At 46.2% G+C, this 23255-nt stretch overlaps 1 protein-coding gene and 1 pseudogene across 1 annotated transcript; both read left to right on the top strand.

Annotated features, from left to right (window-relative positions):
• The first annotated feature begins 7400 nt into the window (after positions 1 to 7400).
• LOC122435518 (YTH domain-containing family protein 3-like) lies at positions 7401 to 15306 on the top strand. The gene is made up of 3 exons (XM_043459718.1): positions 7401 to 7427; positions 7567 to 9268; positions 15233 to 15306. The coding sequence occupies exons 1-3, from the start codon at positions 7416 to 7418 to the stop codon at positions 15304 to 15306; spliced, it is 1788 nt and encodes a 595-aa protein (XP_043315653.1). The 5' UTR covers positions 7401 to 7415.
• A 415-nt stretch (positions 15307 to 15721) lies between these two features.
• Positions 15722 to 19424, top strand: LOC122435517 (annotated as a pseudogene).
• The last annotated feature ends 3831 nt before the right edge of the window (positions 19425 to 23255 follow it).

The raw sequence follows: 23255 nt of genomic DNA, 5'->3' as shown, positions 1-23255 counted from the left end.
CACTTATCCTCCAGTTAAAAATAATCAATAAAATAGTTTAAAGAAAACCAAAAATAAAAAATCTATAGGAGAACCAAACCGAGCTGAAGAGTACAATAAGTGAAATGAAAAATACACTTCAATGGAAGGTGAGATGATACAGAGGGATGGATCAATAAGCTGGGAGACAGAATAGTGGAAATCACTGAAGCTGAACAGAAAAAAGAAAGAATAAAAAGAAAAGAGGACGGTTTCAGAGACCTCTGGGACCACATCAAGTATAGAAACATTTGAATTCTAGGGGTCCCAGGAGGGGAAAAAGAGAGAAAGGGGCAGAGAGTACATTTGAAGACATACTAGCTGAACACTTTGCTAACCTGGGAAAAGAAATGGGCATCCTGGAACCCAGAGTCCCAAACAAAAAGAAGACCACACCATGACACATTGCAATTAGAATGGCAAAAATTAAAGCTAAAGAGGCGATATTAAAAGCAGCAAGGGAAACAAACAAGGGACTTTTCGGCAGAAACTCTGCATGCCAGAAGGGAGTGGCACGATATATTTAAAATAATAAAGGGAAAAACCTACAACCAGAAGATACTACTGGTAATCTGTCATTTCTTCAAATCTGTCATCCAGATTTGAAGGAGATCAAAAGTTTTACAGACAGGCAAAAGCTAAGAGTTCAGCATCATCAAACCAGCTTTACAGGAAATGTTAAGGGGACTTCTCCGAGCAAAAAGGAAAAGACACAATTAGAAATATGAAAATGATGAAAGGAGTAAGTTCACTGATAAAGGCAAATATACAGTTTACAAAGCTGTATCAATGACTTACAAAGCTAGTGGGAAGGTTATAAGACAAAAGTAGTAAAATCATCTATATCCACAATATGCAGTTAATGCATTATTGTTGCTTATTTGCTAAGTCATGTCCGACTCTTTGAGATCCCGTGGACTGTAACCTGCCAGGCTCCTTTGTCCATGGGATTCTCCGGGGAAGAATAGTGGAGTGGGTTGCCATTTCCTTCTCCAGGGGATCTTCCTGAACCGGGGATCGAACTCCCATCTCCAGCACTGAGCCACCAGGGAAACCCCTTAGTTAAGGAACATACAGGGGAAGAAAAAGGGAAAATATGATGTCAGAAACAGTAAACATGAGGAAAGGAGTAAAAATGTCGGGATGTGAAAATGTGTTTACACTTAAGAGGTCAGCAACTTAAAGTATTCAGATACAGAAAGAGTTATGCACAGTGTAGGAAATATAGCCAATAACTGTGTACTATCTTGCATGGTGGCACATTATGACTAGAATTATAGTGCTGACCATTTTGAAATATAGAGAAATAGTAAATCACTATGTCGTGTACCAGGGGCTGACATAGTGTTGTATGTCAATTACACTTCAAAAACAACCAAACAAGCAAAGAAACAAAGATTCACAGAAAAAGATTTCAGATTTGCACTTACCAAAGGGTAGGTGTGGGGGCGGGGACAGGGGTGGGCAGAAGGGACACACTTCCAGTTATTAGATAAAGAAGTACGAGGGATGTAATGTATAACATGATAAATGCAATTAACATTGCTGTATGTTTTATATGAAAGTTGTTAAGAGAATAAATCCCAAGTGTTCTCATCACATGAAAAATATTTCTTTATTTTTAATTTTCTATCTATATGAGAAGATGCATGTTTACTAAACTTATTGTGATAATCATTTCGTGATGTATGTATGCCAAATCATTATGCTGTACACTTTAATACATATAGTGCTGTATGTCAAGTATATCTGAATAGAATTGGAAGAATCATAAGAAAATCCTGAAGCCATAAATTCAGAAGGACAGGACATCACCTATGCAATATTCCTGCCGAAACCTTTAACCTGAATGGAATCAGGAAGCAGCAATCAGACAAATTCCACTGGAGAAACGTTCCGAAAACCACCTGGACTGGATCTTTAAAAATTTCAATATCATGCAAGGTCCCCCCCAAAAAATCTAGGAAAATGTTACAGTTTAAAGGACACTAAAGACACTGATAACCAAATGCACTACATAGCCTTTATTTGGAAGCAAAGTTTATTTTAGAGTTCAGGTATGAAAACACTATTGGGACAATCAGACATTTTGAATGAGGATCATATAGTAAGTTAATTATATTGTCTCAAAGTTAAATTTCCTGAGTATGATAATTGGGTTAAGATTTGAGGCAGACTAATCTTTCTCTGAAGAGATACATACTGAAGTATTGAAAGAAGAAACACTGCAACGTCTTAAAGTAACTCCAATGATTCAACAAAGCAGAGACAGAAACAGAATATGGGAAATTTGACAAAAATTAATAATGGATCAGTCAAGGTGAAGGATGTTTGGGTGTTCTGTGTTATTTTCTTGCAACTACTGTATGTAGGAGAAATGTTAATATTTCCAAAAATAGAATTTGAGAGGAAAGAGGACACTATGAGTCATTTTATTCTAATTAGCTTGAAAACTTAGGCAAATTGACCAGTTTTAATTTTATTTATTTAATTATTTTACTTTTTATGTGGCCAAACAGAGAAGATATTTTTATTCATCAAAAATATTTAAAATTGACAATTTAAAACAGAACAATGATAATGTGCTTAGAGTTTATAATGTGCATAGATGTAAAATGTATGACAATCAGGGGTGTGTGTGTGTGTGTTTGTGTGTGTGTGTGTGTGTGTGTATACACACAGAGTGAGAGAGAGACAGAGAGAGAGACAGAGGGACAGAGAGGCAGAGAGAGAGAGAGAGAGAGAGTTGCATGACCTGTTTGCATATTTTGGAAAGCAATCCCTTCTTGGTTGCTTCATTTGCAAATATTTTCTCTGATTCTGAGGGAGGTCATTCATCTTGTTTATAGTTTCCTTTGCTGTGCAAAAGCTTTTAATTTTAATTATGTCTTGTTTGTTTATTTTTGTTTTTATTTTCATTACTCTAGGAGGTGAATGAAAAAACATATTGCTGCGATTTATGTCAAAGCGTGTTCTGCCTGTGTTTTCCTCTAAGACTTTTATAGTATCTGGTGTTCCAATTAGGTCGTTAACCCATTTTGAGTTTATTTCTTTGTATGATATTAGGGAATGTTTTAATTTCATTCTTTTGCATGTAGCCATACTGCTTTCCCAGCACCACCTCTTGCAGAGAGTGCCTTTCCTCTTCTGTACATTCTTGCCTCCTTTGTCATAGATTAATTGACCATAGGTGCATGGGCTTATTTCTGGACTTTCTATCCTGTTTCATTGATCAATATTTCTGTTTTTGTGCCAGTACCACACTGTTTTGGTGACTGTACCTTTGTAGTATACTCTGAAGCCCTGGAGCATGATTCCTCCAGCTCCATTTTTCTCCCTTAAGATTTCTTTGTGGATAAGGAAGCTGTGGTACATATACACCATGGAATATTACTCAGCCATTAAAAAGAATTCATTTGAATCAGTTCTAATGAGATGGATGAAACTGGAGCCCATTATACAGAGTGAAGTAAGCCAGAAAGATAAAGAACATTACAGCATACTAACACATATATATGGAATTTAGAAAGATGGTAATGATAACCCTATATGCAAAACAGAAAAAGAGACACAGAAGTACAGAACAGACTTTTGAACTCTGTGGGAGAAGGTGAGGGTGGGATGTTTCGAAAGAACAGCATGTATACTATCTATGGTGAAACAGATCACCAGCCCAGGTGGGATGCATGAGACAAGTGCTCGGGCCTGGTGCACTGGGAAGACCCAGAGGAATCGGGTGGAGAGGGAGGTGGGAGGGGGGATCGGGATGGGGAATACGTGTAACTCTATGGCTGATTCATATCAATGTATGACAAAACCCACTGAAATGTTGTGAAGTAATTAGCCTCCAACTAATTAAAAAAAAAAAAAAAAAAAAGATTTCTTTGGCTATTCATGGTCTTTTGTGTCTCCCTACAAATTTTGAGGTTTTTTGGTTCTAGTTCTGTGAATGATACCATTGGTAATTTGATAAGGATTGCATTGGATCAGTAATTGCATTGGGTAGTGTAGTCATTTTGACAGTTTTGATTCTTCCAATCCAAGTGGAGCGGCAGCAGTGAGCAGTGGCTTGAGTGAGATCTTAGTTCCCTGCCCAGGAATTTAACACGGCTACCCTGGATGAAAACCAGGAACCCTACCCACTAGACTGAAAATGGCTAGAGGCTAGAAGCAAGTTTTCCCTAGCTCTTTCCCCATTGAAAAATGCGTTTCTCAAGGAAGTAAAAACTTTAAGTCAGTTCAGCCACTTAGTCGTGTCCGACTCTTTGTGACCCCATGGACTGTATCATGCCAGGCTTCCCTGTCCACCACCAACTCCCAGAGCTTACTCAAACTCATGTCCATCGAGTCAGTGATACCATCCAACCATCTCATGCTCTGTCGTCCCCTTCTCCTCCTGCCTTCAATCTTTCCCAGCATCAAAGTCTTTCCCGATGAGTCCGTTTCTTCGCATCAGGTGGTCAAAGTATTGGAGCTTTGGTTCCAGCATCAGTCCTTCCAACGAATATTCAGGACTGATTTTCTTTAGGATGGACTGGTTTGATCTCCCTGCAGCCCAAGGGACTCTCAAGAGTCTTCTCCAACACCACAGTTCAAAAGCATCAATTCTTCGGTGCTCAGCTTTCTTTATAGTCCACCTCTCACATCCATACATGACTACTGGATAGTCACATAGCTTTGACTAGATGGACCTTTATCAACAAAGTAATGTCTCTGCTTTTTAATATGCTGTCTAGCTTAGTCACAACTTTTCTTCCAAGGAGTAAGTGTCTTTTAATTTCAAGGCTGCAGTCACCATCTGCAGTGATTTTGGAACCCAAGAAAATAAAGTTTGTCACTGTTTCCATTGTAAAAACAGGTACAAAGCTTATTGTTAGTTATACAGCACAACAAGTGGGAGAGCACACAGAGAAACAGTTTGTTTAGTTAAGACAGAGCAAGGCAAAGGAGAGAAGGAAAGATATAACCATCTGAACGCAGAGTTCCAAAGAAGAGCAAGGAGAGATAAGAAAGCCTTCCTAAGTGATCAATGCAAAGAAAGAGAGGAAAACAATAGTAAAGTCTAGAGATCTTTTTGAGAAAATTAGAGATACCAAGGTAACATTTCATGCAAAGATGGGCATAATAAAGGACAGAAACGGTATGGACCTAACAGAACCAGAAGATATTCAGAAGAAGTGGTGAGAATACACAGAAGAACTATACAAAAAAGATCTTAATGACCTGGAAAACCACGATGGTGTGATCACTCACCTAGAGCCAGACATCCTGGAGTGTGAAGGCAAGTGGGCCTTAGGAAGCATGACTATGAACAAAGCTAGTGGAGGTTACAGAATTCCAGTCGAGCTATTTCAAATCCTAAAAGATGATGCTGTGAAAGTGCTGCACTCAATATGCCAGCAATTTTTTAAAACTCAGCTGTGACCACAGCACTGGAAAAAGTCAGTTTTTATCCCAATCCCAAAGAAAGGCAGTGCCAAAGAATGTTCAAACTACTGCACAATCACACTCATCTCACACGATAGCAAAGTAATGGTCAAAATTCTCCAAGCAGGGCTTCAACAGCCCCAAAGAAAGGCAATGCCGAAGACTGATCAAACTACTGCACAATTGCACTTATCTCACACAATAGCAAAGTAATGCTCAAAATTCTCCAAGCAAGGCTTCAACAGTACATGAACCAAGAACTTCCAGATGTTCAAGCTGGATTTAGAAAAGGCAAAGGAGCCAGAGAGCAAGTTGCCAACATCTGTTGGATCATCAGAAAAGCAAGGGAGTCCCAGAAAACATCTACTTCTGCTTTATTGACTATGCCAGAGCCTTTGACTGTGTGGCTCATGACAAACTGGAAAATTCTTTAAGAGATGGGAATACCAGATCACCTGACCTGCCTCCTGAGAAATCTGTATGCAGCAAGAAGCCACTGACACGGGAAAACAGACTGGTTTCAAACTGGGAAAGGCTGTATATTGCCATCTTGTTTATTTAACTTATATGCAGAGTACATTATGCAAAATGCCGGGCTGCATGAAGCACAACCTGGAATCAAGATTGCCGGGAGAAATATCAATAACTTTAGATACACAGATGACACCACCCTTATGGCACAAAGAGGAAAGGAACTAAAGAGCCTCTTGATGGAAGTGAAAGAATAGCGTGAAAAAGCTAGCTAAAAACTCAACATTCAAAACACCAAGGCCATGGTGTCCAGTCCCATCACTTCATGGCAAGAGAGGGGGAAACAATGGACCATGACAGACTATTTTCTTGGGCTCCAAAATCATTGCAGATGGTGCCTGTAGCCATGAATATAAAAGACACTTGCTCCTTGGAAGAAAAACTATGATCAACCTAGACAGCGTATTAAAAAGCGGAGACATTACTTTGCCAACAAAGGTCCGTCTAGTCAAAGCTATGGTTTTTCCAGTAGTCATATATGGATGTGAGATTTGGACTGTAAAGAGGTCTGATTGCTGAAGAATTGATGCTTTTGAACCGTTGGAGAAGTGTGGTGTTGGAGAAGACTCCTGAGAGTCCCTTGGACTGCAAGCAGATCCAACCAGTCCATCCTAAAGGAAATTGGTCCTGAATATTCATTGGAAGGACTGATGCTACAGCTGAAGCTCCAATACTTTGGCCACCTGATGTGAAGAAGCGACTCATTGGAAAAGACCCTGATGCTGGGAAAGATTGAAGGCAGGAGTAGAAGGGGACAACAGAGCATGAGGTGGTGGGATGGTATCACTGACTCGATGGACATGAGTTTGACCAAGCTCCAGGAGTTGGTGATGGACAGGGAAGCCTGGCACGCTGCAGTCCATGGGGTGGTAAAGAAGGGGACACAACTGAGCAACTGAACTGAACTGCACTGAAGGCAAAGATACACACTTGGTGAGAAACAATGTGGGCATCCATCATAATGAGGAGGAGTGCAGTAAAGAGTCAACTGTTAAGTCCCTCCCCATCCCATCCCTCCGGGTCATCCCAGTGCCCCAGCCCCAAGCACTTGTCTCATGCATCCAACCTGGACTGGTGATCTGTTTCACACTTGATAATATACATGTGGGTTTCAGGATGGGGAACACATGTAAATCCATGGCTGATTCATGTCAATGTATGGCAAAAACCACTACAATATTGTAAAGTGATTAGCCTCTAACTAATAAAAATAATTGGGACAAAAAAAGAGTCAGTTAAGGGCTCCGTAGCCCCGGAGCCTGCAGCCCGGGCGGGCGGCCGCGGGGCCGCGGAGGGTGCGGGCAGGACTGCGCTTCGGGGCCTTTGGACGCGTCCCGAGGGCGGCAGACGCGGGGCTGAGAGTGAGCGAGCCCGGGGAGACGGCTTCCGAGTGGCGGGTGGGAGGTTTCAGGACCGGGATTGTGGGGAGATCGGTGGCGATGGAGGATGTGGTGGGTTTCACTCCTACGCGGATTGTTTAAAATAACTTGTCTCCGGTAACGTCTCGGGTTAACACACTTTTCCTCTCTCCCCACCCCCCCCCACCTTTTTTTTCCTTCTTACTACTACACCTCTCACCTTGCTACACAGAGACCTAAAGGGCAAGGAAATAAAGTTTCAGTACAAAACGGTTCGATTCATCAAAAAGATGCTGTAAATGATGATGATTTTGAGCCATACTTAAGGAGCCAGACAAATCAGAATAACAGCTATCCACCAATGTCAGATCCATACATGCCTAGTTACTATGCTCCATCCATTGGATTTCCATATTCGCTTGGGAAAGCAGCATGGTCCACAGCTGGAGACCAGCCTCTGCCATATCTGACAACCTATGGACAGATGAGTAATGGAGAGCATCATTATATACCGGACGGTGTGTTTAGTCAGCCTGGGGCATTAGGAAATACCCCTCCATTTCTTGGTCAACACGGATTTAACTTTTTTCCTGGTAATGCTGATTTCTCTACATGGGGGACAAGTGGATCTCAGGGACAATCAACACAAAGTTCTGCTTATAGTAGCAGTTACGGTTATCCACCTAGTTCTCTTGGGAGAGCTATTACTGATGGACAGGCTGGATTTGGCAATGATACTTTGAGCAAGGTGCCTGGCATTAGCAGTATCGAGCAAGGCATGACCGGACTGAAAATTGGTGGTGACCTGACCGCTGCAGTGACGAAAACTGTAGGAACAGCATTGAGCAGCAGTGGTATGACCAGCATCGCAACCAATAGTGTGCCCCCGGTTAGCAGTGCGGCTCCGAAACCCATCTCCTGGGCAGCCATTGCCAGAAAGCCCGCCAAACCTCAACCGAAACTTAAACCCAAGGGCAATGTGGGCATCGGGGGTTCCGCTGTGCCGCCACCTCCTATAAAACACAACATGAATATTGGAACTTGGGATGAAAAGGGGTCAGTGGTAAAGGCTCCAGCAACCCAACCAGTCCTGCCTCCTCAGACTATAATCCAGCAGCCTCAGCCATTAATTCAGCCACCACCCCTGGTGCAGAGCCAACTGCCTCAACCGCAGCCTCAGCCGCCACAAGCGCAGCAGCCACAAGGACCTCAGCCACAGGCCCAGCCTCACCAAGTGCAGCCCCCGCAGCCGCAGCCGCAGCACCGCTGGGTGGCGCCCCGGAACAGGGGGGCCGGCTTCAACCAGAACAATGGAGCGGGCAGTGAAAACTTTGGTCTAGGTGTCGTTCCTGTCAGCGCTTCCCCGTCGAGTGTGGAAGTGCATCCCGTGCTGGAAAAGCTAAAGGCCATAAACAACTACAATCCCAAAGACTTTGACTGGAACCTGAAGAACGGACGTGTGTTTATAATTAAGAGCTATTCTGAGGACGACATACACCGTTCCATTAAGTACTCTATCTGGTGTAGTACTGAGCATGGGAATAAGCGTTTGGATGCGGCTTACCGTTCCCTGAATGGGAAAGGCCCACTCTATTTGCTCTTTAGTGTGAATGGCAGTGGCCACTTCTGTGGAGTGGCTGAGATGAAGTCTGTTGTGGACTATAATGCGTATGCTGGTGTCTGGTCTCAGGATAAGTGGAAGGGCAAATTTGAAGTTAAATGGATCTTTGTCAAAGATGTCCCCAATAACCAATTACGGCATATTCGCTTAGAAAATAATGACAACAAGCCAGTTACCAATTCAAGGGACACTCAAGAGGTACCCCTAGAAAAAGCTAAGCAAGTGCTTAAAATAATTGCTACTTTCAAGCATACCACCTCAATCTTTGATGACTTCGCACATTATGAAAAGCGTCAAGAAGAGGAAGCCATGCGTAGGCAGCAAATGCATGATTACAGTCAACCCTCCATGTCCACAGATAAGAACCTGTCGATATGGAACCCATGGATACAGAGGGCCAGCTACTGTGAGGGCCTTGAGCGACCTTGGATTTTGATATCCACGGGGGGTACTGGAACCACCTCCCTGAAGCACATAAAGAGAGAAATAGAAACAAACAATAACCCTATGAAGATGTCCTGTTAGAATTACAACACTAATGATGTAGACTCTGGAAATGCCTAATAAGTCAAAGAAGACGTTATTAAAGCTTTTTTTCTGCTTAAGGTGACATCTTTGAACTCTAACAACACAGAATTGACTCTTCTTGTAATGGTTTTCATCAGCGCGTCTGCCCTTATACTCTCACCAAACACACTTGAGAACTGTAACTCCGTCAAGCACTTTCTGTCCTGAAGCTTTTACCAGTATCTGCTGTCTTTTGTAATTATACATCCTAGCTAAGGCACAGAAGACTGAATGAATGCAAGGATTCATTAACTCTTTAAATTTGTTAAATACTAACAGTTAACCATTAGAAGTGGTTCAATGATGTAAGAGTCACACTGCTTCAACTTTTTCTTTGTTGTAGTTTTTAAATTGTCAATTTTTAGCTATTTGACAGATTAAAAGCAAAAGAATCATGCCATACTTGGTCCTGGAGTTCAAGTCTAAATGTTTATGTGAAAATTATTGTAGTAAACTTTTAATATGGCAAAGCAACCTTAAGCTCTATTTTAGCCAAATGAAACATAATCTGAGATTATATTAGAACATTTCCCTTGTCTTCAAACTGTTTGGTGTAACAGAATATTGATATGCAGCTTGGTGGATCTCACCAGTTAATGCACATTCTTCTCCCCTCCTTCCCCCAATAACATGTATACTGAAAAATGTGCATTTGTCTGAGGAATTATTTTGTTTGCTACCACTTAATGAATCTCAAAATTTTGAGTAATGTACCTCAGTCTAATCAGACTTTTTATGACCTTTATAACTACATTTAAAACCCTTAATTCCTGTTTCTGCGTGTTTGCGAGCCTGATTGCTATCATGAAGTAAAAATTTATTACTCTAGGTATTCACTAGCTAAATAAACATAGTTCTTGTTTAGCAAGCATATATTGTTCCTCAACTCCTTTCTCCGGCTTTTGCGGTGTCCTGGCATCCTTAAAATATTTGAAAATATGGCCTTGATCCATGGATTAAATCAGTATCTAAGTGAAAAAAAAAAAGAGTCAGTTAAGTCATTTATATAGGGCAGTCCTTCTGGGTCTTAGTTATGTTTGGCCGGTTATCTGGTTTCTTTTCCCACATCTGACTTGCCCTAGGACCCTCCCCAACATGCATGCACTACTCTATTCCAAGATGCGCGCCAGCCCAGAGACCTATGGGGGAGATGGCATCACATACTATGAGGTGGTGCCCTTTTCTTTTTGACCCCCAAGGGGCACATTCTGCACATGTGCCGTGTCTCTCATGCCCTGAAGATGGGAAATATGTGATCTCTTGATCTTTTACTCAAACAGGGTGTAGCCCCTCTCTGTCTCTGCCATAACTATCATCTTACAGCGTCGTCAGGAGACAAAGCCTGACTACCCAGTTTCTGTTGTTATTTCTATTTTGATGTGCAAGCAGAATCTGATTTAAATATCTAGACTCAAGCCCACTTGCCTCCTTCCTCAGGAAATATAAACTTTTTATTTAAATCATAGAAGGTTATTGGATTTTTCTCAAACACTTTTTCTGCATATGGAGACCTGTGGATTCATGAATATTGAAAAATTCTTGTATCATATGATAAATCCCACTTGATCATATGGTATGGTCCTTTTAATGTACTGTTGGATTAGGTTTGCTGCTGTTTTGTTGAGGATTTTGTGCCTATGTTCATCAGTGATAGCGACCTATAGTTTTCTCTTTTGGTGGTATCTTTGTTTGCTTTTGGTATCAGGGTGACAGTGGGCTGATAGAATGAGTTTGGAATAGATTCAGAAGGATAGGTATTGACTCTTCCCTTAATGCCTGATAGAATTTGCCTGTGAAGTCATCTGGTCCTGGACTTTTGTTCGCTTGCATGTTGTTGTTCAGTCACCCAGTCATGTCCGACTCTTTGCGACCCCATGGACTGCAGCACACCAGGCTTCCTTTTCCTTCACCAACTCCGGGAGCTTGGTCAAACTCATGTCCATCGAGTCGGTGATGCAATCCAACCATCTCATCCCCTGTCATTCCTTTCTCCTCCCGCGTTCAATCTTTCCCAGCATCAAGGTCTTTTCTAAAGAGTCGGCTCTTCACAACAGGTGGCCAAAGTATTGGAGCTTCAGCTTCAGCATCAGTCCTTCCAATGAATATTCGGGGCTGATTTTCTTTAGGATTGACTGGATGGATCTCCTTGCAGTCCAAGGGACCCTCAAGAGGCTTCACCACAGTTCAAAAGCATCAATTCTTCAGCAATCACCCTTCTTTATGGTCCAACTCACACATCCATACGTGACTACTGAAAAAACCCTAGCTTTGACTAGACGGACCTTGTTGGCAAAGTAGTGTCTCTGCTTTTTAATATGTTGTCTAGGTGTCTCATAGCTTTTCTTCAAGGAGCAAGTGTCTTTTAATTTCATGGTTGCACTCACCATCTGCAGTGATTTTGGAGCCCAAGAAAATAAAGTCTGTCACTGTTTCCGTTGTTCCCCCATCTATTTTTGACATGAAGTGATGGGACTGGATGCCATGATCTTAGCTTTTTAAATGTTGAGTTTTAAGCCAGCTTTTTCTTTTTTTCTTTTCCCAGGTTTTTTACATGTTTATTTTTGATAGGTGTGGTTATAATACATTCAGTTTTGAATCCTATAGTTCATTCAACAAACATTTTCCTCATTTTATTAAAGAAACTGTTAGTGAAGATCATTTTAGAATCTCATTCATATTTTTAAAAAGACACTTAAGTTATCTAAATCATATATAAATGTTATAGAAAAATTAAATAAATGGTTGTGTAGGAAGGAAAAAAGCCTACAAGGAAAATGTATGTATAAGCAAAAATTGACTGTAGTATGAATGGCTCTTAATCTGTAAGCCAGCTTTTTCACCCTCCTTTTTCCCCCTCATCAGGAGGCTCTTTAGTTCCTCTTCACTTTCTGCCATAAGTGTGGTGTCATCTGCATATCTGAGGTTATTAATAAATATCCTGGCAATATTGATTCCAGGTTGTGCTTAATCCAGCCTGGCATTTCACATAATGTACTCTGTATTTAAGTTAAATAAGCAGGGTGACGATATACAGCCTTGATTTACTCCTTTCCCAATTTGATAACAGTCCATTGTTCCATGTCCAGTTCTAACTGTTGTTTCTTCATCTAAATACACCTTTCTCAGGAGGCAGGTAAGGTAGTAAGGTATTACCATCTCTTTAAGAATTTTCCAATTAAACAGATGTAGGTGTTTTTCTGGAATTCTCTTGCTTTTTCTATGATCCAGTGAACGTTGGCAATTTGATTTCTGGTTCCTCTGCCTTTTCTAAATCCAGCTTGAACACCTGGAAGTTCTCACTTATGTACCATTGAAGCCTCACTTTGAGAATTTTGAGCATTATTTTGCGAATGTGTGAGCTGAGTGCAATTGTGCAGTAGTTTAAACATTCTAGGCATTGCCTTTCTTTGGGACTGGAATGAGAAGAAAACATACTTGTACATAGATTATATGATTCTCAAACATGTAGTGGGGCTGACTGGTGTGTGTGTGTGTGTGTGTGTGTGTGTGTGTATACTTTAATTAATTTTATTTCATCAAGTCTCCTTTTGATCATTAATCTTTCAATAGAAAGCATTAGGTGATCAAGTATTTCGTCTCTCAATTGGTTCTTCACTTGCCCTGGGTCCCCCATGTCCCTCCCTGTTGGGTCCTAGGACCAGCTCTCTGTTTCCTATTAGAGGGTGGTAATAGTTAAGATGTCTAGCAAGGAATAAAGTCAACTCCAAGTTGTCCAATAGGACTACCCTAATTTTAACATACATGTGCATTATACGCATGCATTACTTTAAAGAGAACTATAGATGTGATCGTTGTTTCAAGTTCTTTAGATATCATTATTTTACTAGGAACAGGTGATACATGGTGCAAAAATCAAGACACTATCACTTTATAAGATACACAAACTGTAATCAAAGTTGCCAACAAACAGGAGGATATCATTAGTAAAGACTGAAACCAGTACCCTCTTCAACCAAACCATTTTCCTAGCATTTCCCTTAAACTGGGAAGAGGATCATTCAGAGTGGAAATGTGACTTTTCATATACATCATAAAGGGGGTTGCATTAGAAGACTCATCAGGTATAAAAATACAGCATTCACTATGTGTTAGAGTATAAGGTCCCCCTTGGGAAGCTGTTAGAATATTGAGGGCCATGCATTCTGCAGGACTGCTTTTCTCATGGAAATTTCTGAATTGAGCACACTAATGGCTTGGTTACTATCATTAAAGGCTTCCTGGGTGAATTTTGTTAAAGCTTCTATATGAGTAGTGATATCTTCTATTCCAGCTGAAGGAATAAATATTGTGGCCAAATAATCATACCATTGGAGAACTGATTGAACCCAGCATGCCCACATTGAAGGCAGACTGAGAACGGCTGCTTTCAGGGTACCTGTAGGCAACGTTGAGCCTAAAGGAGACCTACTGTACACCTTCCTACCAACCCGGGGAGACCCAAGGTCAAAACTTTGTTCCATACACCTACTGGATCCAGTTAGGAGCTATCCAATGTGTTTCCCAGCCAGTGAAAAACACACTTCAGAACCTGAAACATACATACACTCAAAGGCTATCAAACATTAGATAGGATTCATTTGGGGTTTTAATAAATTTACAAATATGTATCCAACACCATCATCCAGCAACTTGCAGTATGAAGTCAGGGGGATGCTTTTGAAATCGATGATAATGGCCTGATTCATTCTTTTGGACTGCTACACTTGTATCTACTGGATGCTACACCATGTTGCATTGATCCCTTTGCTTACTGATGAGAATTGGGAGTGTTCTGTTTTTCCCATCACCAACACCACTGTGCATGTGTTTTTGTACACTACAAGTACCAGCGTGTCTCCAGAAGATGTACCAGGCAGTGGACTTCCTGGAACAGAGAAAAAATAGCTCTTTTTTTTTTTCCCAAGATTTAAGACCTTTGGCTCAAAGCAAGGACTCTGGAGTCATATGGCTTGGTTTCAATTCTGCCACTGATCTGCACGGGCCAAATGCCCTTGGGCCAGTGGCTGAACCTTTCGGAACCTGTTTCCTCACCTGTAAGAGGCTGGTAATCATTGGTACTATAGTCCTAGGAGTGTCACAAGGAAGCATTACTATTTATGTACAGCACTTAGAAGAGTACCAGGCACGGGGGCCCTACTGTATAAGTTGCTTTTCATAGATTTTGCCAAATTACCTCCCAAAAAGATCTCTGTGCAAGACAGTGGTGCACACTGTCACAGGGGTTTGCTTCTAACCTCTCCCACTCTCGGAATGGTTAAGCTCTTGGAAGCTTGTCGTCCTAGAGTGTGAAACCCGATTTATGGTTTTAGTTTACATCTCCAGGATCAGCGGTGGTGAGCATCTTTGCGGGTGTAACTGGACATTGAGACTCTCTATTCTTTGAATTGCCTCAGAGTGGGGAAAGAGCTGAGGGAGTGAGGTCAACCCCAGTCTGTCCCCCAAATCTGCCTGCCAAGAACGTTTGATGGAAGCAGATGAGGCAGATTGCTTGCAGAACAAAAATAGGATCCCTTTGCGCTCTGGCCACGTATGGAGAAGTACACCGACCACTGATCACTGACTGTGGGATTCCTCTGCCCAGTCTCTCATTGGGTCGTAAGGCCTGTGGTGGAAGGGAGGCTGGCAAATGCTTTCAGCACGTTCTAAGTGCCCAGCGTCTCCATTCTGACGTTTCATCCTCACCTCCCAGGAGACCAGGGCCCTCAGGACCCTCCTGCCTCCTGCTCCACCCAGTTTGTACAGAGTCAGGGCTCAGGGCTGTGACTCTAATCAGAAAGGGAAGGCAGGACAGGAGGAGGTGGGATGAGAGGCTTGACAGAGGTACTCATACCATCACCTTCATCCGCCAACTCATCAACTGCCCTGATGACCCTTGGGCTCGGCAGCAAACTGAAGAAGGCCTTTGGCCCCATTGGTTACTCCTTGAGGGGCTGGGCAAACAAGGTGCACGCTGGTTGGTAGGAACCAGATCAATAAGGAGGCCATGGCTGGGGCGTCCCAGGCTTGCCGAAAGCCTGGGGCAGTTTGCCACAATCTTGTACATGCGGTGCCTGTGGTGCTTGACCGCTCGCTCCAGACACCGCTGGCCTCACCTTCCATGACCGCCACCACCACTGCCACCACAACTCGGTTGATAAATCATCGCCGCCCCAGGTCCGGGGGCCACCCAGATGGCTACATGAGCTCCCCGGATGATGAGGTGTCAGTTTGGGGAGCGGGTTTCGGCTCAGAGGGCAGGGAGCAGACCTGCATCCCTCAGGCCGGCTCCACAGCCCCGCAGGGACTTGGACTGGGCTCCAAGGTGAGGACACCATGAAGCGGCGAGGGTGAAGGTGGAGATGGGTACCCAAACCCTGAGGGATTCAACTCAGAGTGGGTGGTGCTCGAAGCGGGGTGGGGGCGGTGCTGTGGGGCTGCCAAGACCAGCTTGGCTCCCTGGCCGACGACAAAGAGGAGGTCCTGCAGCTGGCTGACGAGTCGGTGGTGGCCATCCTGTGGCAAGTGAGTGACCTGGACATACTGGGCGTCCACAGATACCTGTCCCTGGAGAGCTATGTGATCACCGATATGTCCTCCTTGTGGGCCGACCTCGAGGCGGGTCCCAGCGGTCGAGGCACGGTCCCCGAGTTGTGGGGCAGTGGTGCTGGCTGCGGCCCGCCCTCTCCAGGTCGGTGGGGCCGAGGAGGGCCGGGCCCGGGGGAACCCTAAGCGAGGCACTAAGAGTAGGTTGAACGTGGCTGCGGATCACCACCCGCCCCCCTTGGAAGGCTCGTTTGGGCTGCTGCCTGACTCCGAGTCCTCTGATGAGTTCAGTGAGATAGAGCTGATGAGGGTGAGCATTTATCCCAAAGACGGAGGCCAAGCCAAGCTCAACAGCTTCAAGGGTCCCAGGAACATGCCCAGACACTCGACTGTCTAAGGCAGGGAGAAGCTCCTTCTTAACCGGCCAGGCCCGTTCCTGTCCTCTGTTCTGCGAGGGTTCACTTCGGTCGTGGAAAGGCAGGACAGGCAGGGCGATGCAGAGCTGAACATCTTCCCACCTAAGCAAATGCAGAGCGAGCTCTGGGGGAAAGGTGGCTGCCTGCAGAGCTACCAGGGAGTACCAGTATGGCAGCTACTGCAGCTGCCACTACAGGCAGCCTGCCATGCGTCACTCCTAGGAGGAAGAGAGAGCAGGAGAAGAAATCCCTTGGAGGCGTCTCCAAACCTGCCCTGGGGAGAACCTTCCCTTCCTGGGAGCAGTGAACCTTGGCCACTCCCCTGGAACCGTCCCCGTTGCCCCCAGTCTCTGGCATTCCGCTGCTTGGGAGGTCCAAGAGGTATCCCTTGGCCCCTTTGGGAACCAAAGAGTCGAAGCACATGGATGCTGTGGCAAAATCTGTGGCCAGGAGGGCCCGGGAGGCTGTGTCACTGATGGCGGTGGTGGGAGAAGACAACGACCCCAATAGAGACTCAGTCACAAGGGGCCAAGCGAGTAGGCCAGGCCCCTCCTCTCTCCCCATTCTTCTCCCTCCCACCCTCCCCAGGACACACGTCTTCACCCGTGCTCCCTCTGTCCGTCCCTCAGGGGTCGTCATTGGGTGCCCCTTGGTCAGTGGGTCATTAGGATGTCAGATTGGGGTCCTTTTACTAGGGACAAACGGTAAAGTAGCACTTTGGGTGTGCTGGGCTTGGTTTTCCACCCTCGGGCTGTTTCCAGTCTCCGCGAGGCTGGGACTAGAGAGCAAGGGAGGGCTGGTAGCTTAATTGTGTCAAGGGGACCCCTTAAAAGCTTCACAGAGCTTCAGTGTTTAGATGAATGACTTTCCTGAATCCTACTTCTTAGCTGTTCCCCAAACCTTCTTTCAAGGGGCCCGGGCTTTCTCAGTGCTGCACTGTTGTCCCCCACTCAGCTCTGCCTGCTGGCCTGGGGCCGACTGATGGAGAAAGTGCTAAAGAGATCAGCCTTTCAATTCTCTTCCCATTCCCCTGCCTCAGCCCAGTCCCAACTCACGCCTGCTCACACACACACAGACACAGACATATAAATGCACTGGTACACACATACATGCATACACACACACACACACACACACACACACACATCATTAGTCCAGATTGGTGAAAAATCTTTGTTTTAGCTTCCCACTCACTGGGCATGGCCATCTTCTCCGTGGGCACGTCCTGGAGAACCCAGCAGCGATGACCTCAACATCAGAGACCCCCAAGATCCAGGAAACTCAGAGCCCTTGGCCCTGAACCCGGGAGGAGTCATGCCCAGAGGACCTGAACCCTCAGATGAGTGTCTTGGGTTTTGATATGGGGGGAGGGAACCGGGGGTGAGGGCAGAAACCTCTCTCTTTCTCTCTCCTGGGGGCTCAGCCTTGCTCCTAGGCAGCTTCTTCCATGGGAAACAGGGTGTCAACAGGGTTGGCCCTGGCCCCATCATCCTCTGTGTGGGATTTGTTTGGCAGAGGTGATCGGTGGCAGTGCCCCAACAGCTTCTCTGGCTGTAAACTTGCAGGTTAATAGCTTTTTCTGTGAAGTGCTCTTCACCCACATTGCTCTCCCAGGTGCTGGCTGTGGCTGCAGCTCTGAGAGGCTCGAACCCAGAACCACAGTCTTTGGGGACCACAGTGGTGAAAATGCAGCCCTTGGGGAACAGGGGAGGCAGGCCCATAGAGAAGGTCTAGCCTGCCAGGCAGAGCAGGGGAGGCTTGTTGCCAGCAGATCGAGGTGCTGCCTCACCTCGCATTAGAGCCTGGGAAGCTGGATTGTGTGCCCTTTCCCTCTCAGGTGACCAGGAACCAACTGACCATTCCCAAGACGGGAAAGGAAGCAGCAGCCACCGGGAATGCTGGACTGTCCTCGGGTAATGCTTCCTCTGGCTCCTGAAATGCACACCCAATCCTCATGGTGGAATCTGGATCCAAGTGCAACTGAAATGTGTGGGCCTCCCTGCCTTGTCCCCATCCCACACCCCTCAGAAGGAGCCCACCTCCTGTCCACTGAGAAAAGTCTTTCCCTTGCCATTCTAGACATCTGGCTTTGGCATGGATGGCCCTGTGGAGAGGAGAAAAAGGAGGCGACGGGAGGACAGTCTATACTAACCTTCTCTCTTCCTCCCATGTCTACTGGCCTAGTGTCTGGTGCTACAGATAGAAATGGATGACCTTAAAGAGAAATACAGTATCAGGAACCAGGGACAGAGAGCAGCGGGTTCTTAGTGCAGAAGCTGGATGTGCACTTTGGGTGGCGTGGGCTGCAGGTGCAGGGGACCTCGTAGGGATCAGCATTCCTGTGGGGAGGAGAACCTATCAAGCCTGTCCCTGCAGCATGCAGTGCATGTTTAGCTGGGCGTGCAGACAAGTAGCAAAGTACTGTGTGGACTACGTGCACACTCTGCCAGCGAGATGAGTCCTAGAGAGCTCCTTCTGATAGGACTTGTAGAGATGCCATGTTGATTTTTCCCTTTTACTGCTGCTTGGTGTGGCATCTCGGGTTCTTGTCAGATTGCTTGTTTGCGAGACAATTTTTTAACTTGAGAGCTGCTTGCACATTTTGGTTTGTTTTAGGAAATAGCTTCACATTTAACTCAGGTGGTGGGGAATGAGCAGGCCCAGAGCTCTTTGCTTTGGGGCTAGTGGGGTGGGTTTCAGGTTTGGGGCTAGGTGGTTCCAAACAGGGACAAGGGGACAGGCTTATATATCCCTCTGTGTGGAGCACCTTCTTATGCCTCTCCCTGTTGCAGCCGCCATGCAGCACCTGGCTGACAAGTTCCAGATCCTTTGGAGTGAGTGTTACACACAACATACCCCTTCCCACAGTCCTGGTTGTTGAGCAGGGTTGTGGGCTGGCCCTGCCTTGAGGCTGTTCCTTGAGTCTGCTGTTTCGCAGGTTGAGCACAACATCTGTCTGCAAGAGGAGCAGCTGTGACCTCCAGGGCCGGCGAGCTGTGGCCAAGCGTGTTGCCTCTTCTTCTGCCTCCATCAGGGCATCCTCTGCCCCTTGATTTGCCTCCTCTCTGCCCCAGTCTCACAGCAGATTTTGATTAAAGGAATTCTCATGTTCTGTGTTCTGCACTCTCTCTGGGGGGTAGGGGTTTGGGGAGTGGGGCAAGGCCTGGTGGGGAGCCACTCCATATCAGATCCTGTTGCAGAACAGCACCTCTGGCATCCTGTGTTGCGGACTCTGGGTCAGCCTCTGCTACCATCCAGGCCAGCAGGGCAGTGGAGTGCCCCCAGTCTGGGTTCACTGAGGGCCTTGTCTGGCCACATTGGCACATCCTCCCATTCCCCTAAAGGCCCTCTTCTAGTTCTCTAAACACCCTCTTCTGGGATTTGCCGGTTCCCATCCATAGATGACACTCTGCCTCCCTGGTGGAAGGAACTCATGATCCTCTTACAGAGCTCCAACCCATCCTCCTTGCCGCACTGGACTCATTGTCCTACTTACCCTGACCACTCTCTTTTCCTGTTGGAGCACCCTCGATCCCTCCCCTGACTTGCCATTGGTGACCTTGCGTGCACATATAGTTCAGCAGGTGGAAACAGGCACAGGTGCCCTCATCTCTCCCTTCCCAGGCTCTGCCCTCTCAGTGGAGTCCCTACTGCCTGTACCGTCTCCACCCCCGCCCAATCCCACCTTGCATGCTGGAACCTGCACACAGTCCTCCTCTCCTCTTTAGCCCTCACACCTGAGACTCAGGCACCAACAATTTCCCTTTTCCTTCTTTGGATTCAATAAGGGGCTTGGGCATGAAGCCTGGACCCAGTGAGCTGGGGAGCAGGAGGGAAGGTACAGGGAACACAGGAGACAGGCTAGTCTCTGGGCTGGAGGTCAGGAGACGCATCTGTTTGGTGCCAACCTGGGTCAGACTGCACCCTGGCAGCTAGAGATGGATGGTGGAGTCCTTTGTGTTTTCACATCCTCCCTGCCCTAGCCAGCTGACCACCCTCGCCTTCAGCCTGAGCCTCTCTATACCATGAGTGGAAATGGGCCCGCCCATCATGCTCTATGGCAAGTGTGGTTAGTAGGTCTCTGTCCGAGTGAGTAAATTTGGCAGAGATCATCCACCTGAGGTCTCTGCCCACCGAGACATGTAGGTAAGTTGTGCCTGGGGAGAAGTCCAGCACCAGCATCAGCACCACCCTTGGGCAGAGAGGGTCTGGGGACTGTGGTCACCAGGGTGAGGAAGTGGAGAAGCTCAGGGAAGTATCTCAATAATAGTATCTCAATACTCAAAATTTAATATCTCAATAATAAAGATACAATTGACTTACAAGGTCTCTGAGGTGCTGTAAGCATATCCTCTTATGGTACCACCCCCACAATCAAAACAAAATTTTCTCATCACCTGCAAAATTGCTTCTGGGTTTTGTCATTTAACCCCTTATGTCAATCCCCAGACACAGGCAACACCCCATCTGTTTTCTCTGTATATAGTTTGGACCCTCAAGAATGTGAAGTAAATGGAATAGGCAGTAAGTTGACTTATTCATGAGAATTTTGTGAGGGAGAAGGATATATAGGTGACTCCTCGATGAGCAATGTACATGTCACCTGAGTATAGTGAAATGGGTTGATTGTTACCTCCCTATTCGTCAGACTGAAGGCTAACACTCTCTATAATGTGTATGTGTTGTCTGTTTAACTCATGTAATTCAATGCAATTTCTCTCCTATGTTTGGAAGGGATGTTTTATGGAATAGAAAGGTTAAATCTTTTGAAAGAAAGTGAATCTTCTTTGTAAAAGTCCTCCATCTGCATCTGAGCAGTACTTACCAGGAAGTCAACATTGCACAAGCACAGGTACAACAAGCACACTGTAGTCACTCAAACGCTGCTCCCTGGGTCACACAGGGACAGCCCACCTGGCAACCCTGGCAGGCCCAGAGTACCTGGCCAGACCTACCCATTGGAGGTGAGAGTGTCCCCACCTTAAGTCAGCTGAGTAGCAGCCTTTATTGCATCTGCAAGCTTAACCAACTGCTATCATGCAAAGGAACATATGAGCCAACTGCAGGGATTAGGACTTGGACATTTTGTGGCATGATTACTGTGCCTACCGCAGCCAGTGCTCTCTTCAAGGCTCACCTACTGTAAATTCTTTGTTTGTGCCAGTGTCCCTCAATAGTCCAGAGAAAGCGGTAGACCTGGGCTGATGCTGGTGGGGTGGGGGTGTGATAGGGAGGGAGCATCTTCCCTGGAGTTGGACTGGCAGCAGAACCAGGCAGGATGGGGCCTAAGGATCTCCAAGGCTGAAGGGGAAAGGCAACAGGGGTGCACTGAATGAGGCCGGGCTTCTGCATTCCTCCTACCCCCTGGGGCCCAGATGGATTTCTTTAACCTATGCCTCAGGCCCTGCCACAGATTTCCCACTGGAAGTGGAAGGCTTGGGGCTGAGCCAAGGCTTGTGATGTCTATGTTTCCAGCAACATTATAGTGAGGTAGTTGGTCTGAACTGTGTGCTCAGAGGAGGGAAGGGAGCCTGGTAAAAAGTGAATGAGGGGTTGTGTTCATGCCCTTGCACCTCCACTTCCCTGAGCTTCTCCACTTCCTCACCCTGGTGACCACAGTCCCCAGACCCTCTCTGCCCAAGGGTGGTGCTGATGCTGGTGCTGGACTTCTCCCCAGGCACAACTTACCTACATGTCTCGGTGGGCAGAGACCTCAGGTGGATGATCTCTGCCAAATTTACTCACTCGGACAGAGACCTACTAACCACACTTGCCATAGAGCATGATGGGCGGGCCCATTTCCACTCATGGTATAGAGAGGCTCAGGCTGAAGGCGAGGGTGGTCAGCTGGCTAGGGCAGGGAGGATGTGAAAACACAAAGGACTCCACCATCCATCTCTAGCTGCCAGGGTGCAGTCTGACCCAGGTTGGCACCAAACAGATGCGTCTCCTGACCTCCAGCCCAGAGACTAGCCTGTCTCCTGTGTTCCCTGTACCTTCCCTCCTGCTCCCCAGCTCACTGGGTCCAGGCTTCATGCCCAAGCCCCTTATTGAATCCAAAGAAGGAAAAGGGAAATTGTTGGTGCCTGAGTCTCAGGTGTGAGGGCTAAAGAGGAGAGGAGGACTGTGTGCAGGTTCCAGCATGCAAGGTGGGATTGGGCGGGGGTGGAGACGGTACAGGCAGTAGGGACTCCACTGAGAGGGCAGAGCCTGGGAAGGGAGAGATGAGGGCACCTGTGCCTGTTTCCACCTGCTGAACTATATGTGCACGCAAGGTCACCAATGGCAAGTCAGGGGAGGGATCGAGGGTGCTCCAACAGGAAAAGAGAGTGGTCAGGGTAAGTAGGACAATGAGTCCAGTGCGGCAAGGAGGATGGGTTGGAGCTCTGTAAGAGGATCATGAGTTCCTTCCACCAGGGAGGCAGAGTGTCATCTATGGATGGGAACCGGCAAATCCCAGAAGAGGGTGTTTAGAGAACTAGAAGAGGGCCTTTAGGGGAATGGGAGGATGTGCCAATGTGGCCAGGCAAGGCCCACAGTGAACCCAGACTGGGGGCACTCCACTGCCCTGCTGGCCTGGATGGTAGCAGAGGCTGACCCAGAGTCCGCAACACAGGATGCCAGAGGTGCTGTTCTGCAACAGGATCTGATATGGAGTGGCTCCCCACCAGGCCTTGCCCCACTCCCCAAACCCCCACCCCCCCGAGAGAGTGCAGAACACAGAACATGAGAATTCCTTTAATCAAAATCTGCTGTGAGACTGGGGCAGAGAGG

Source organism: Cervus canadensis, chromosome X, assembly GCF_019320065.1.
Source record: "Cervus canadensis isolate Bull #8, Minnesota chromosome X, ASM1932006v1, whole genome shotgun sequence".
Lineage (NCBI taxonomy): Eukaryota > Metazoa > Chordata > Mammalia > Artiodactyla > Cervidae > Cervus > Cervus canadensis.
Note: the sequence above shows the minus strand (reverse complement) of the source record. Positions and strands in the feature narration are given on the sequence as shown.

What these genes read in the sequence shown, in the direction of transcription:
- LOC122435518 (XM_043459718.1), top strand. An exon ending in TCAAGAAGAGGAAGCCATGC is followed by an intron (nt 9,269 to 15,232) that starts GTAGGCAGCAAA and finishes CTCACCTCCCAG; the next exon opens with GAGACCAGGGCCCTCAGGAC.